This window comes from Cryptomeria japonica, chromosome 1 (assembly GCF_030272615.1).
Source record: "Cryptomeria japonica chromosome 1, Sugi_1.0, whole genome shotgun sequence".
Classification (NCBI taxonomy): domain Eukaryota; kingdom Viridiplantae; phylum Streptophyta; class Pinopsida; order Cupressales; family Cupressaceae; genus Cryptomeria; species Cryptomeria japonica.
In genome coordinates this window covers 612,779,413-612,796,021 of record NC_081405.1, presented here as the reverse complement: position 1 = coordinate 612,796,021, position 16,609 = coordinate 612,779,413, and the positions used below count along the sequence as shown (strand labels likewise).

Below are 16,609 nucleotides of genomic sequence, written 5' to 3'. Positions count from 1 at the left end.
GGCATTTATGGTGACTTTTGTTTATGCCGCAACCCCTCTGCACGCAACGTCTTCCTATTTTCTTCAGCGACAAAATCGTGGGTTTTTCTGCAGATCGAGGGTTCTTTAAGTATTTTTCTGCGACGAAATCATGGGTTTTTATCTGCCACAATTTCCTTTTGCTAGAGTTTCTCTGTGGCTGGGGGTTTCTGTGTCTCTATTTCTGTGACTTGGGGTTTGCCATTTTTTGCAGAAGGTTTTTTAATTTTCCAAGATTTTTTGACTGATTTTTTATAAAAAAATCAAGGGTTTTTTCTTTGACGAGCACCTTGTGATTGTACCTCAAAGTTCGTGCTAGGGTTTTGACTAAATTTTGACCACAAAAATCCACTTTTCATTGTTGCAGTTTTACCTTGTTTTTGTGCATTGAAAAGCGGGACGGATGGCGTCTTTGACCAACATAATGTTGGAAAATAATCAACGCCTCAACGACAAAAATCACCACACGTGGAAATAACACATGCTCACAATCTTTGAATATCTATGTCTAGACCAAATTGTTCTAGGTAAGTCTGCTTGTCCCTTGGCGGCAGGAAAAGATCACGTTAAGTACGATGAACACAATTGGGAAGCAGTTATGCTCATCAAATTGTCAGTCACCGACGACATGCTTCCACAAGTGCCATCTGGCAAGTCAGCTTTAGAGATTTGGACGCATCTAAAGGATCTCCATGAGACATCAGACAAGAGCTTAGTGTTCTTTATGAAGAACATGCTGTTTTCAATAATGATGGATGATAAGTTGCCTCTGTAGGAGCATCTTACGAAGATCAAGGATATTTGTGATCAGTTGGAAGCTATTGGTCGCTAGGAGGAGGAAGAAGACATGGTGGTGATCACTCTCAAGAGTTTACCACGCCCCTATGAACATTTTATTGAGACGCTCAACATTACATCTACGAATGTTGACCTCAAGTTTTCTGAACCGTGCAACAAACTTCTGCAGCAAGAAAGGTGGAAACAATAGTTTGGGACCAGCAACGAATTATCAATTGCAGAACATGCCTTCAATGCCAAAGCCAAGGACAAAGGCAAAGGCAAAGGCAAAGACAAGTCCTTTTAGTTAAAAGGCCAGAGCAAACCTGAGAGCAGCTCGAAGAAGGTTATCACGTGCAACTACTATGGTATTCTTGGCCAAATGAAGAAGCAGTGTTGCAAATGGTTGGTTGACGATCAATCCAACCAGGGAGGGTCTTGTTGGTATGCGTTTTATCATTTACCGAACATTAGAATAAAATATCCAAGGATACTCTACCCTCTCTTGAACAAAATCACTACGTGTGCCAAGATTGCGAGAAAGACCACACGGGGACTCCAAGGTTTATATGTGCAAACAAGCGACTTTATGTTGGATAGCTTTGTTGGTTATGTATGTTGAAATACAAGGGGGACTTACGCTTGGCTTGTTCAATTCACAATGGAGATTTATCGTTTGAGTTTTGGATCATGGATTTCAAGAAAACTGAAAAGGAGATAAGGTTTAGAAATTCTAATCTATTCCTAAGAATTCAAGAGATGGTATTGACTAGGTGACTTCAATAACAACACTTTGCTTCGCCACGCTTAGGACAACTACACAAAGTGAGTGCGATCTTTCAAGGGATGTGCATATGATTTTCATACTTATGAATAAAACCTTCAAAAAATAAACTCAAACTAACTTTACACAATGAACAAAAATCATCTGTTCATCAAAAGTATGAGCGGAAATTCACCATAAATCAATACTTATCAAATCTTGCATTCTTCTAACATGCATGAAATAAAATCTAAACTATGATGAGGGATAAGAACCATGCCAACTCCAAAATAAAGAGAGGTAATCACCATCAATTCGAACAATGCATTACTTATTACTTTGGCAGTTGTAAGCAACAATTACTTATCTCAACATGTTTTGCAACATGCTCCCATGATTTACAAATGAGGGGGGTGAGCTCAATTTATAGGCTCCCCAATTACAATTCAGTGGCCAGGATTGATTTCAAATCAACGGTCGAGATTACAAAATAAAACCCTAATTAGGGTTTGGTACAATACCTCTCGACCAATGAGAAAATTGCATTTGAGGACACTTGTCCTTCTTGCTAAATATAAACCAACAATGAAATAGAAGGTTGTTACATTGTGAAGTGTGCCTTCTAGAAGCTTCTGGATAAGTTAGGTTCATTGAACTTGGACATGTTGATATTGATTGTTGAATGTCCTTCTTGAATTCTCCAATTTGTGCCGAAAAATTGCCTAAGTATGGAAATTTGTTTGGAATAGTCCTCTTGCCACTATCTGATCTTGACTGGGAGCTTGTCTTTGACTCTTTTAGGAGATGGAATCCTTCAAGAAGTTTGGAATTTTTGCCAAGTCTGAAGACTTTTCTTGATGCCTGGAAACTCTTTCAAGCTTGTCTGGTGCCGAAAAATTGCCTAAGTTAGGTTCATTGAACCTGGACATGTTGATCTTGATTGTTGAATGTCCTTAAATTCTCCAATTTGTGCCGAAAAATTGCCTATGGAAATTTGTTTGGAATAGTCCTCTAGCCACTATCTGATCTTGATTGGGAGCTTGTCTTTGACTCTTCAAGAGATGAAATCCTTCAAGAAGTCTGGAATTTTTGCCAAGCCTGAAGACTTTTCTTGATGCCTGGAAACTCTTTCAAGTGTCTTGAATTTTGGAGAAGAATTCCCTTGTGCCTTCGCCACAATGAAGGAAATTGGAACTTTTCTGTGAAGTATTTCCCATACTTAGCCAAACTTTGGCTAGTCAATTTTATTTTGTGACACCTTCATGTGGATCCTCCAGCACCTAGCCAAGATTTTGACCATGTCTATGCTCGGACACACTTCGCCTGTGGATTTGCCTTCAATTCTAGATCTGGCTTAGAACAAACTCCGCCCTTGGACAAGGATTTTATTCATCTTCTCCTTACTTTTCCTCTTTATTCTTCTTCTTTCTTCCTGTTTCTTCTCCAACACTTAGTCAAAATTTGATTATTTTGGTTGTGGAAAATTCCACACAGCCATTTTTCATGTGTCAAACTTTTATTTTCCAACTCGTTCGTTTGTTTGACCCTTGATTTCATGTGTTACTTTGTCAAATTTGTTTTTCCCTTTAGCCATTTTCTCTCTTCGGCATGGCAAGTCGATTGTCTTCATGTCTTACCCTTGAGCCATAGGCAAATTTTTATGTCTTGCATAGGCATCTTCACATATTCCATTTATGCCTAGTCAACTTGTGTTTTATGCAATTTACCTCAGCAAATTTTATTTTCTTTTGTCATGCCAAACCCCCACCTTTCCTTGCCTAGGCAGACTTTGCTAGGCATAAGACATTCTTCTCTTTGCCATGTGTTTTAGGAAGGCGGAGTTTGTCTTTTATTCGCCATTTTCCTGGCTTCACTTGGGTGGACTTTGATCATGTCCTACTACCTTTGGTTTTACCTTCATCCTTGCCACATGTTTTAGGTTTATGCTCAAACACACTTGAGCATTTGATGCCAAGGTGAACTTGAGAAAGTCTTAGTCATTATATCTTTGCTAGGGTGGAGTTCAAGGAAGTCTTGACATGTTTTGCTTCCATACTTGGGCTGAGTTTGATGTGTCTTTGCCATGGGCAGATTTAGGAGTCTCTTGGACAACTTTCTATCTCTTGGGCGGGGTTCACCTTCTATCTGCCAGAGAGGGCGGACTTTGATGAAGTTAGGACATCTTCCATAGGGCGGAGTTTGAACCTTCTTGGACAATCCAAGGGCAGACTTCATCTTCCTTGTGCCATGTCTTCTTCTAGGCGGACTTGACAAAGGCTTTGCCAACCTTGACATATGCTAGGCAGATTTTGACTTGCCAATTTTGAAATTTGGCTTTGCTCCTTTACTTTCCATGCCTTAGTTTTATTTCTCTCCTTTCAACTTGGTAGCTTAACCTTGAGTAGGAGTTTGACTAACTCTTGCCATGAGTTAGCTGATTGATGGTAGGAGTTTAACATGTGCTTGCCAATTGCTTTGTGTCTAGGCAGACTTTGATCATTCCTTGCCTTAGATTTATTTTTTCCCTTCAACTTTGTCTTAACCTCAAGTAGGAGTTTGATTTACCATCGCCATGAGTTAGTTGACTGAAGGTAGGAGTTTAGCATGTGTCGGACAACTTCACTTGTGCATGAGGCGGACTTGGAAGATGCTTGGTCATGTATGCTTGGAAGGAATTCATCGTTTCTTTGTCATGCCAACTTGGAAGACTCCATGCCAAGGTGGACTTTGAAGAGTCTTAGCCATCTTAGACAAGGCGGACCTTGATGTGTCTTGGACATGCTTCCAATTCATGTTGCCTTTGCCATCCTTCTTGACCTTGGCGGACTTGGAAGTCTGTGTCATTCTTGAATTTGCTAAGGCCTGAACATGATTCCAAGCTGATCAAACCTTCTTTCCTTGTCATGAGCGAATTTCAACTTGGACAGCTATGTGCCATCTCCATGCTTGACTTTATACTTGATTAGCCATGTTCATGTCAAGTTTTATCTAGAACAAAAACCCTAATTGAGGTTTTACCTTGCTTTTTTCACTTAAAGACATAATTTTTCAAATTTGAGGACATGAGCATTGATCATATGGCTGATCTTCTAGAACAAAACCCTAATTAGGGTTTCCATCTTGCTTTTTACCCTTAGAGACCAAATTTTTCAATTTTGACAACATGGGCAGTAATGATATGGCTTGAATATGGCTTGAGGATCAAAACCCTAATCTCAGAAAAAAGCAGAAAAAAGATAACCCTGCTTTTCGTACTTAAGAGGCAAAATTTCTCGAATCTGACAACATGGGCAGTGATCAAATGACATGAGGAACAAAACCTAGTCTCTACTTTAAAAAAAGCAGAAAAAATGAAAAGCGAAAAAAGCAAAAAGCAAGCCAAAAAAGCTGCTTCCTGGATTGTGCCCATAGTGCCCCCTGAGTGGTCTGAAAACTAATGGCTTAACTCTTCCCTGCAAACTGTGGTAGTTCCATTTGCAGCAATTGAATCCAAAATTTAAAATAAAAGATGTTCTGGGTTTTCGTCCAAAACACTAGATCTCCAGGGTTTGCGTCCTGAAAACCAGTGACCATTTTTGCAATAGAAATAATAATAATTCCAGAGACTAATCTATTTCTCTTGCTGAAGTTCATGCCGATATATTAACTTTTTTTCCCCAAAATTCTCGACTCCTTTATTTCCGTTTCTCTTTGTTTTCCTTCAATCATGCGTCCCGACTTAGCGGTTCATTTAACAATAACCACCCCAAATATTTATTTTCTTCTAACTATGACTTGGGACTATAGTCTCCAAGTAATCTAGGCGCTCAACACCTTAGTGGGCCCACTTCGTTGGTTACGTGGCTTGGGAGAGGAAGATAATCATTTTATTTAAGGTGGCCCCCACTTATAATTCTCTTATTACTTATTTAATAATTTACCCCTTTATTCATTCTTTGCTTGGGCCCACAAGATAAAATAGGATAGCATTTTAAATTTATAAATGAGTTTAACTATGGGGGACATCACATTCACGAAGTACATGGCTTGCTCTGATTCAGTCATCTTTGGAGGAGGTGAAGAGTATACAGTTGTTGGCAAGGGCAATGTTCAAATTACATTTGGTGGGAGGAATCTCATATTCCTCAATGTATACTATGTTCCGGGCATGGAGCTAAATCTGCTTTTTGTTAGTCAGATGATGTGACATTGGCCGAAGTTGGATGTTCATCTTCAGTGCACACAAGTGCCACATTATTGATAAGGAGTCCAAGAAGACAATTGCTGTTAGCCTCGAGGATCATGGATTGCATAGGTTGATTGATACTGGTGAGTCTCAAGAGGTTGCAATGGTTGTGAAGAGTTCTTCCATAAGCACTCTTTGGCATCAATGGTATGGCCACCTCAACATATCATATCTCTCACAGTTGGCTCAAAAGAAGTTGGTAGAAGGCTTACTTGAGATTTAGCAGTAGACACATGGTGTGTGCGGAGCTTGCCAAGTAGGGAAGTAGCATCGAACTCCGTTCTTCGATGGACAAGCTTGGAGAGCATCCAAGGTATTATAGCTGGTTCATGTAGATGTTGGTGGACCAATGAATAAGGCATTAGTCATTGGTGCTAGGTATTTTCTTTTGTTTGTAGATGATTTTAGTAGAAATATGTGGGTGTTTTTTCTAAAAGAAAAATCATGTCTTTAATGAACTTCAGAAGTTTAAGGCATTAGTTGAAAAAGAGCTAGGTCATCAGATTGTGACTCTTAGGTCAGATAATGGGGGTGAGTTCTGTTCCATTGAATTCACAAACTTCTGTGCTCAAAACAACATCAAGCGTCAGTTCACCACACCCTATACCCCTCAGCAAAATGACGGTGTTGAGCGGAGGAACCAAACCATAACAGAGATGGTTCAATGTATGATTGAAAACAAGAATTTGCTTAGAAATTTTGGGCCGAAGCAGTCTATACTGCAATATACCTTCTAAATCAGTCTCCCACATAGGCTATTAAGAAGATGACTCCCGAAGAAGCTTGGTCAGGGAGGAAACCAAAAATCAGCCACCTCAGAGTTTTTGGTTCGATTGCATATACTTGGATTCTTGATGCAAAGAGAACAAAGCTAGATTCCAAGAGTTAGAAGTTGATGCTTACAGGTTATAGTGACAATCATAAGGCCTATCGGCTGATTGATGTGGACATTGACCGTGTCACATTCCGTAGAGATGTGGTTTTCGTTTAAGATAGTGGGCCCTTTCAGCTCACTTCTCCCATCTAGCGACTTGAAGATCAACCTCTATAGAAAACAGATATAGGTGTTAGGCTTCCATTATCTTTGCCTGAAGGGAGGGATTTCGATGATTTTGAACTTGAAGTTGTGGAATCACCACGACATGATATTGTACCACTAGAGTTCCCTTAGGAAGACCTGGATCAACATCCATATTAGTTTATTCTAGGCAACCCAAGTAATGTTGCTACAACTGATTTGGAAGTAGATGGTTTCGCTCTCCGCCCTAAGTGGTGGGAAAAGCTTATCGGTGATGTTCGTGATGATGAGCTTGTCAGGGGTAGATCTTCTAGAGGCAAGAGCAAAAAGAAAAACACAATCAACTTTGCTCATATGGTCAATACTTGGATTAACATTTTGTGTGGAAGTAGTCATGATAGAAGATGTAAATGTAGACACACTAAGCAAGGATGTGGGCATAGGAATGGAATGGTTAACTTGGCTAGTGGGTTAAGAGTAACCAAGGGCTTCAACACAACTTTTGATTGGCATAATTTTTTTTTTGCTATGATAAGGGTATCCCCACGACCCAGCCCAACGCCCAACCTACCTTACCTTGGTCTTACTTATTGCCAAGTTGGGGTTCAGGAAGGGGTGAGCTGAGGTCAGACTAATCCCCACCTATCTTATCATTTTGCAACCTTATTTTTAATCCTTAAATCAAGGGGATTGCCTCAATATTCGGGTATTGTTGACCCATCCATTGTTGAAGATTCTCAAATTCATTATCAATCTTCTCCAATTGCTCAACAGTAACCCTATTTAGTGATTCATCCACATTATGAGAAGTACGAGGAGAGTGGGGATAAGTGATGTCATTTGGATTAGAGGAAGCGCCAACATTCACATGGAATAAGCAATCCAACTGAGGCTCCATACCCTCAGTGTTTAAACCTTGGGAAGCCTTAAGTCTACAATTTCTTCTTACTACAATATTGTACATGTAGGACTAAGGGTAACAAAACTCATGCACAAATGAAGGAAAATTGGATGCAAAAATAGAAACTATGATTAAGCAATGCAATTCTTTGTAAAAATGATTGATTAACCAATAATTTAAACAATATGAATTATGATATTGGGTATTAGATGCGTATAAATCTGAACATAACATGTCATAATAACCAGATCTGAAAACACAACTGAAAAATTATGCAACCCACAAGACAATTTTAGAATAATAATTAGGGTTCTTGTGAAATTAACCACTAAATTTATGTAATTCAATTGTAAATAATATTTGTGGGTGCAAACCTTTATGTTAAAATGCATACAAATAAGATCTAAGACAATAAATAAAAAACAAGCATAGAAGAAGTCGGGTTCACCAAATTTTAATGGTGAGAAAAATATGGCTTCACAAGTATTGCTTTGTAAACTAGGAAACCACCCAATTTTCATAGTCCAAAACATTAAAAGGAGGATAAGTACAATAAATCCAACCTCAATTCATTTAGGAAGAGGATATTTGAAGTCTTATTCCCCCTTTGTTTGAGTTGAAAATGTAATTAAAATTGTATGGTTGAATTTAGGGCAAGTATTTGAGAATTTGAAGTAAATTGATGAAAAAAAAATGTTGCAAATATTCAATAGGGCCATAGACAAGGATCTGGGTGGAATAAGAGAATCAAAACCTACTCCTGAAAGTTTGAGCTAATTTTTCAAGACCGGGTAGTAGTGATTCACTTTGGTCCTCCGATTTTCGCTCCGTCGAAAGCTAAACCTGTTCGTCGTCATCAAATTTGTTGTAATCTCTGAGTACAATTCCTGAGTCAATTCCCTACACACAGAAAGAGAGGAAAAAGGTTGTGGATAGGGGTTTGCCTTGGGTCAAACCCTAGTTTAGGAATTAACCTTGAAATTGAAATAGTAATTGTTATGGAAAACTATAACAAGATGCTCTCCTTTTGAGGGAAAGGCTAGATTTGAAATGAAATGCTTGTAATTGAAATGTATACCTTGGTGAAGTTTGTTTGGATCCTCATGCAAGGGTTTTAGGATGTCTTGTAGAATGTCTTCATAGAAAGTTGATCATGGATGCCATCTTGAATGAACTTGACTTCACTTTTTCTCCAATGCTTGATGAATGCTTGATTGCTTTCTCACTTGGATTGAATTTGTTAGAGTGCAATTGAGATCATAGTAGTCATTAGATTAGGTTTTCAAATGAGAGGGGTAGACCTCCTTTTTATACTTGAGTGCCTGAAAATCATTTGAATTTCCAAAGTAGGCCGACACGGGATCCAATTTCCTACTCACTTGATGTGACCGTTGTGAGGACCAAATTTGGGCCCTGATTGAGAGGACCAAGGCGCCCAATGCTCTGGTCTTGAGAATCGAGACTCAAATTTGGGGAGAAGGCAGGGAAGGTGGTGGAATTGCAGGTTTGTAGGTGGTGTGAGCATAATCAAAACAATCATTGGGCATTGAAAGACAAAGCACCAAGGTGAGGTCTAGGGGAGGGTAAAATTATGTGCGGATACAATTTACAACACTAAAATTACAATACAAAATTAATGACTTTTACTTTCTTGTTTGAGGAGAATAAATTAATCATTTTTTCTAACCACTTTCACATGCAAGTGACACATGGAAAACTTAACCTATGAAAATAGATTCACAACAAAGTTAGGAGGAACAACACCCTTGATGAAAACTCACCCTAACACATAAGTAGAAAAAGGCCAAGGCCAACAAATCCTTCAACTACGAGTTTGGCCACCTATAATGTTGTGTTTGATTTCCTTCAAAGATGTTTATAAAGTTCTCCATTTGTGGTCTCACAATTGAAAGCCCCAAACTTATTTAGAGGCAAAAGGAATACCTAAATGGGAAAAGGCTATGGAAGTTGAACATCATAAGTCTTCTAAAGAATAACACTTGGGTTCTGTTAGATCTTCCACCTGGGAAGAAACCCATTGGCTGCAAATGGGTCTACAACGTAAATTACAAAGCTGATGGAACACTTGATAAATACAAAGCTCGGTTGGTGGCTAAAGGCTTCTCATAGAAAGGAGTTGATTATGAGGAAACCTTTGCTCCCACAACAAAGATGAGCACTATCTGACTATTTCTAGCCATTGTAGCTCAGTCTGGCTGGAAAGTCCATCAAATGGACGTAAATAGTGCCTTCCTCAATGGTGATTTGGAGGAAGAGGTCTACATGATGCAACTTGAAGGTTTCAAGGTTGTAGGCAAAGAGTACCAGGTATGCAAATTGGTTTTGGCCTAAAACAAACCCCCAGGGCATGGTACATTAAAACTGATCAATACTTGGCTGGACAGGGCTTTCAGAGAAGTCCTTTAGATCCCAATTTGTATGTCAAGTGTGCTGGTAATGACACCATTTTTCTTGTCATCTATGTCGATGATATCATCATTACTGGTAGTGGAGAGCACTTGCTTGTGCAAATCAAACAGAACTTGTGTCAAACATTTGATATGACAGATTTGGGACTTCTGCATCATTGTGTCGGTGTAGAGGTTTGGCAGATAGGTGCTAGCATTTTCATCTCTTAGTCGAAGTATGCCAGGAGTTTGCTGGAGAAGTTCAAGATGCAAGATTGCAAACCTTCATCTACACCTATGGAAAAGGGCTGAAACTATCAGCCAAATTAGAGTCACTTGTGGTGAATGAGTCAATATTCAGGAAACTAGTTGGCAGCCTTATCTACATTACAACCACTAGACCTAATCTTAGTTATGCTATGAGCTACATATCTTGTTTCATGACAGCCTCTAAAGTAAAACATTGGGTTGTAGCGAAGTGTGTACTGAGATATGTGGAAGGGACACCTAACCGTGGCATCCTGTAAAACAGAAGCAAAGATCCTTAACTGATTGGTTTTATAGACTCAGATTGGGCAGGTTCTTTTGATGGCAGGAAGTCTACTTCTAGGTATGTCTTTAATCTTGGCATGGGTGTAGTCACATGGACTAGTAAGAAGCAACATGCAATAGCTCTTTCCTTGACAAAAGCAGAGTATCGGGGAACTATTAAGGTAGCATGTGAGGTAGTTTGACTTCAAAGAATGCTTCTTGACATGAAAATGTCTCAAGCAGGGCCTTCACCCTTGTACTGTGACAATTAGGTGGTGTTGAAACTTGCCAAGAATCTAGTCTTCCATGAGTGAATCAAATATGTTGAGCTTTGTTGTCATTTCATTTGTCAGCTTGTTGAAGATGGAACTATGGTTTTGCAGTATGTTCCAACTGTGGACTAGACTGCAGACATTCTCACCAACCCTCTGAGCTTAGAAAAGTATGTAAAATTTAGGGGGCAACTTGGTGTAGTTGATAGTATGACCATTAAGGGAGGGTATTAGAGTAATTAATTATTATTTAATGGTCATTTAGTATTAGTTAGTTTAGCTAGATAGTTTCTATTTCAGTCTTATGCTTTCGATTCTCTTGTTTAGAAACTTTTTAATAAAATTGCCTATATGTAATTCATTTCTCTTCATTAATTTAATATGCACTTACCATTTCAAAAATGCAATAAACAACAATTAGTGAATCATTTTTTAAGAAATAAAATATAAAATATATATTTTTAGGTCACCACCAAGTGATACACCGGTTTGGTGTATAAAAACCCAGTTTGGAAGGCCATTAGGGGATTATTTTTCCATTACCTTATATTTTTCACTCCAAGATTTTTGCCTTGTGATAAAGCACCTAGTAGGAAGCTCAAATTAGCCAATTTACATACAAGAATATAAAATAAAATAGAGGTTTGTGTTAAGTAAACTACTGTAAATATATGGACGTGTATTAAAATAGAAATATGTAAAATGAAAGTAAGGATTTTTACATTAAGCCTCAATACATCCAAACATAATACATTATTACTTTTTTTTATTCACTTCAATGCGAATTAATTTTAAGTTAGACAAGTCCTATTTATAAATCTGAAGATAGATGGTGAATTCCATTGACAGGATGTTTTTCTCATGCAATTTCATATCTCTTGATTTGGTCTATATGTATTTTGATAATACATATTTTTTGATTGCATGTTGTATCGTCTGCAGTGGACTATATAGGTTTCTGGAATCAGTTGGATTTATGAATATTTGTCTTGCTTTTTTTAATCCGACTCCTGAATCCATCTTCCTTTTATTTCAGGAAGATGGAATTGAGAGTGACAAAAATGTACAAAGACCTTAGACAAAATATTTTTTATTTATTTTGTGATAACTTGGGTCCTGTTCTCAAATGAAGAAACTTATTGTAAAATAGATTTTTATAATTTATCATTCTTTCACCAACCTTTATTGATGTTGATTGGTATGTCTGCTCAGAAAACTAGAAGACAACAATCAAAGAGCATTTGGGTACTTCTACCTGGTAGTCTACCATCTAATTATTTTGAGCCTTGAGCACTATTGATTGCCTGATAGGCCAGTAAATTATTGGAAGAAGTATGCATGGAGAAAATTAACACTGCGTATCTCTTCAATAGGTCTATTGTGAAGGAGAAAACGATCCCAATGGTTTTGGCTCACATGAATGGTTGATAGATTTGATTCTTAAAATCAGCTGCGAACCTAACTGTACCATATGGAATACTGAGCTCTATGCTGATGTGTTTTTACACACAACATTTCCTCTTACTGTGTCTCTGTATGTTATAAAGAGCCAAAAAAGGTGTCAAGGGCTTGCCGAATCAAGTGCATTCATTTTGATATTATTTTCTATGAATGCAAATTTTTAGCTTATCTTGTTTCATAAACGTTTACCTTGCAGTAACTGCAGAAAATAAACGTATACTAGCTGTGTGCAAAAGTAGATAGAAAATACTTTTCAAGAATGATAGAATAAAATCTTTGAGAGGTAGGGGTACCTTTTGTTAATCCAGATTCAACTTGATGGTCCTTGTGTCACTCTTCATAACTGCAACCTTTGTGGGTAACTAAAATGTCAATGATGTACATGGTATTTATAGGTGCTTTTTAGAAAGTCATATATTGATTCCAGCAAATGTTGTAGTTGCAAGGGCCTCATTTGTGAATCAAACTGTGTTTATCTTATTCTTTTGGGATATCTCCCTTTTGATTTTATTTTTAGAAACATGATTTATTTGTGATGTGACATTGTTAATTAATATGGACAATGAGCAAAAAATTTTACAACTTGTGTTTTTCTCCTTATGCTGAACACATTGTTTTTACATGTATTAGTCTGGGACTGAATATTAAGTTATAATTTCCAGACAATAATTTTGGCATGCATCAACTAATATGGTTTGAAATTCAATGCTTTGCAGGTTCCAACATTATGTGACAAGCAAGGTGCACAATTCTTTGCAGTGGCCTTGCTTGTGGTGTCAAGGACTTGGATCTCTGATCGTATAGCTTCTCTTAATGGTAAGTAAGTATATAATTTGTGCAGAAATTATGCTTTATATGGATCCCATTCTTCACGACATGAGCTAAACAAACCCATTTTTATTTGATGTTTGCTAGGCACAAGTGTAAAATATGTTTTGGAGCAGGACAAGACATCTTTTATTAGACTTACCGGTATTAGTGTTTTGCAAAGTGCAGCCTCCTCTATTGTTGCGCCCTCCCTCAGGTAATTTTGAAAGTAACATCTTCTGGAAATATTCAGTATGTCAATATGCCACAGAATCCTAAGCCAGAAGACTCAATTGCCGTGGCGTTAAAAATTATTCTTTTCTTTATCTTCATTTTCAGCAGAACTTCCAGACATGTACATAATTTTCTTAAGGCATTACAAATTTGTTGTGTTTGACCCTAATTGAAGTTAACTCCTTTTCGATTAATTAGACTTATTCTACAGCCATTTGGACAGTTCACACTTTATTTTCTAAATGGCAATAATTATAGGTTTAATGTATTTATAAAACTTCCACGTACAGCCCTAGGCAATACACATTTCTAGAAATCATAATGTAGTTCTACATGATGGAAGAATAGAAAACAGGCAGTCCATGAAATTTTTGATTGTAAGAAAAAATTAGCTTCAAAATGTGTGCCTTTGATGTTATATAAATCTTCTCTCTATGATTCCAGTTTAAAGTAGGATAAAAAATTATTTGTAGGTTGTAATGATTTAAATAGACCATAGATATAACAGGTCTGCCAGACCTGAATGAGGATTTGCCCTGAACTAAACTTTTTGCCAGGCTGGACTTGGTTGGTCTCGTCCAGATCTACTTTTAAATTTTATTCAATTTGACTTGAAGAAACATTGCAGGATAAAGAAACAAGTTAAAGAACACCTTAATAAATTCAAGAAATACATATGTTAAAACAAACAAAATAAAACTAAAAAGGACAGCATTTAGCCAGAGTGACGTGGAAGAATGAGAATGTTAATGTGTGGTACCAAGTTGCAAACATTCCGTGAGGCTAGAGTTTTGCACTGAGAATGTGGGAGATGAATTTGTGAATATAATTTTTTGTAAATGATTTTGTGCTGAAGACTGCATAAGTAGGACAATTTCTAGCTAAAATTGTGCATGGTTGCATCCATGATTTTTTTCATGTTTACAATCGATTGGTTTTTTTTTTCTGAGTTTCTGGGACACAGACGGGATTACAGGGATGGGAAAATTTTCCTAGATTTTTGAGAAGTTACAGACACACATATGTACACAAAATTCAAATATACTCCCCCATTATCACATTGTAGGACCAAGAAACAAGTTAAAGAACATCTTAACAAATTCAAGAAACACTTGTGCTAAAACAAACAAAATAAAACTAAAAAGGAAAGCATTTAATCAAAATGACATGGAAGAATGAGAATGTTACTGTATGGTACACGGTTGCAGACATTCTGTGACGCAAGAGTTTTGCACTGTTTGCGAATGTGGGAGATGAATTTGTGAAAATATCTTTTTGTAAATGATTTTGTTCTGAAGACTGCAGACTTAGCACAATTTTCTAGCTACAATTCTGCATGGTTTCATCCATGATTTTTTTCTTGTTTATAATCAATCAGTTTTTTCCTGAGTTTCTGGCTGGGACACAGGGATGGGGTTTCAGGAATGGCAAAATTTTCCCAGATTTTGGAGAAGTTATACACACACATTATTTATATACACATGTATATAATATTAAAAATATATAAAAATAACCATAATCTTCAAAAGAATGACACAGGCTTCTATCTGATTGTTGGCATTGATCCCCATAGCAGCAGAGAAGAAAAACCGAACAAACCCATCTTCAACATGACTAACCCTTCCAAGCTCAGCAACACTCAAACTGCCATGGGAAAAACCTACAATATCTGTTTTAAAGGAACCTAAAGGTGGGGGGAGATCATTTATTAGATCTATACACCTTTCTAGAAGCTCACATAGGAGAGAGAGAGAGCAACAAGAGGGAGCACATAGAAGAATTTTGAGTCATTTTGATTTTTTTGAATAGACAAATTTGAGTTCAGATTGTGGAAAGAGAAGTTGAGGGGAAATGGAATGCATGTCAATCGATTAGCATTAGAGCAAGCTAATTTGGGAGTACCAATGACAAGCAACAACTCTGCCTTAGGTGAGTTCATTGTTCTTGCATTTAATTTAGTGTTTTTGAGCAATTCTTGGGGCTTTAAAGGTAGGCGGGCACATAAGACAGTGTGTTTGGCATAAGTGCACACATAAATGGTGCATGCCCAATTATCACAAGTGTGCTTGTGGGTAATGTATCTATGATTCTATAGAAAATGGCACCTATGGAAGAGGGTTATGAACTCGGTGTGCAACTTGGATAGATGTTGGATTTTTCAACTTGTGGTTTTTAAGAGGACTTTTTTGAAATGTTTTTTTTTTTTTTTCTCGATTTTGACTTTTTGATTAGTTTTTGGATTTTGTTTTTTTGAATGAGTTTTGACTACTGCAAATACATTAAACACAAGAACACCTTAATTATTCAAGTATGAGTGATTGGTTTGGTAGGACCACAATTAAACTTTAGACCCAAGTGTAAATAGCATGGCCTATTGATCTTGAGGCATTGGCCACAAATTTAATTTTTGGTTATTTATGATCTGGCAATATGATGTGAGTAACTTTACGAGACTAATCACTTATTGGTGCAGTACAAAGTCCAAAAGGCAAAATGACAAAATGGTTCACTATCTAGGCTTGTACAAGGCATTCTAGGAGTGTCCTCAATATACTCAAATGTACATTAGGCCTGATTCTATAAAGTGAGGTGTGTATCTAATGGCTTGGCATGAGAGGGTAGTCCACTCTCCACCACTTGCAAGCTATAAAGTTTCTTGTAAGCGTAGCCCAAAATGACAAATGTACCGCTAAGGGAGAGCCTTTCGATTTTCTCCTTGATTTTTATACCCCATTGAAACATGAGGGTTTGAGTCACCACTTGGTGATGAAATCCAAGCCAAGTCCACTAAAAGAAACTAAAGCAAAAGGCCAAGCCAAGCCCACTAAAAGAAACTAAAGCAAAAGGCCAAGCCCACTAAAAGAAACTAAAGCAAAAGGATTAATTGTTTTTTATTTCCAAAATTGCCTTGCAACACGAGAAAAGAGCATACACAGGTTAACCTTTTGAGGCAAAACAAAACGTGAAAACAGGAATGTTTTTGATTCCTAAGATCACCTTGTGGTGTGGGGGAAGAGCATACACATTCCTAAGTCACACAAGCAAATCAAACTAATACGAAAGTATTTGGTAAATAACTGATTGAATTAAAAGAATGATCAATAGATCATTTATAGATTACAGAGACGATGTTTCTAATATGAAACAATCGTAAGAATTATAAAGAATCCAAAACTACAAAATATACATTATTG

General features: G+C 37.3%; 1 protein-coding gene across 3 annotated transcripts in view; it reads left to right on the top strand.

Annotated features, from left to right (window-relative positions):
* Positions 1-16,609, top strand: part of LOC131049415 (ABC transporter D family member 1) — a 63,606-nt gene that overhangs the window by 11,520 nt on the left and 35,477 nt on the right. For all 3 annotated transcript variants that reach the window (XM_057983472.2, XM_057983471.2, XM_057983470.2), the window contains 2 exons: positions 13,091-13,190; positions 13,290-13,398. In XM_057983472.2, the coding sequence (XP_057839455.2) occupies positions 13,091-13,190; positions 13,290-13,398 (209 nt within the window). The remainder of the gene's footprint in view (positions 1-13,090; positions 13,191-13,289; positions 13,399-16,609) is intronic.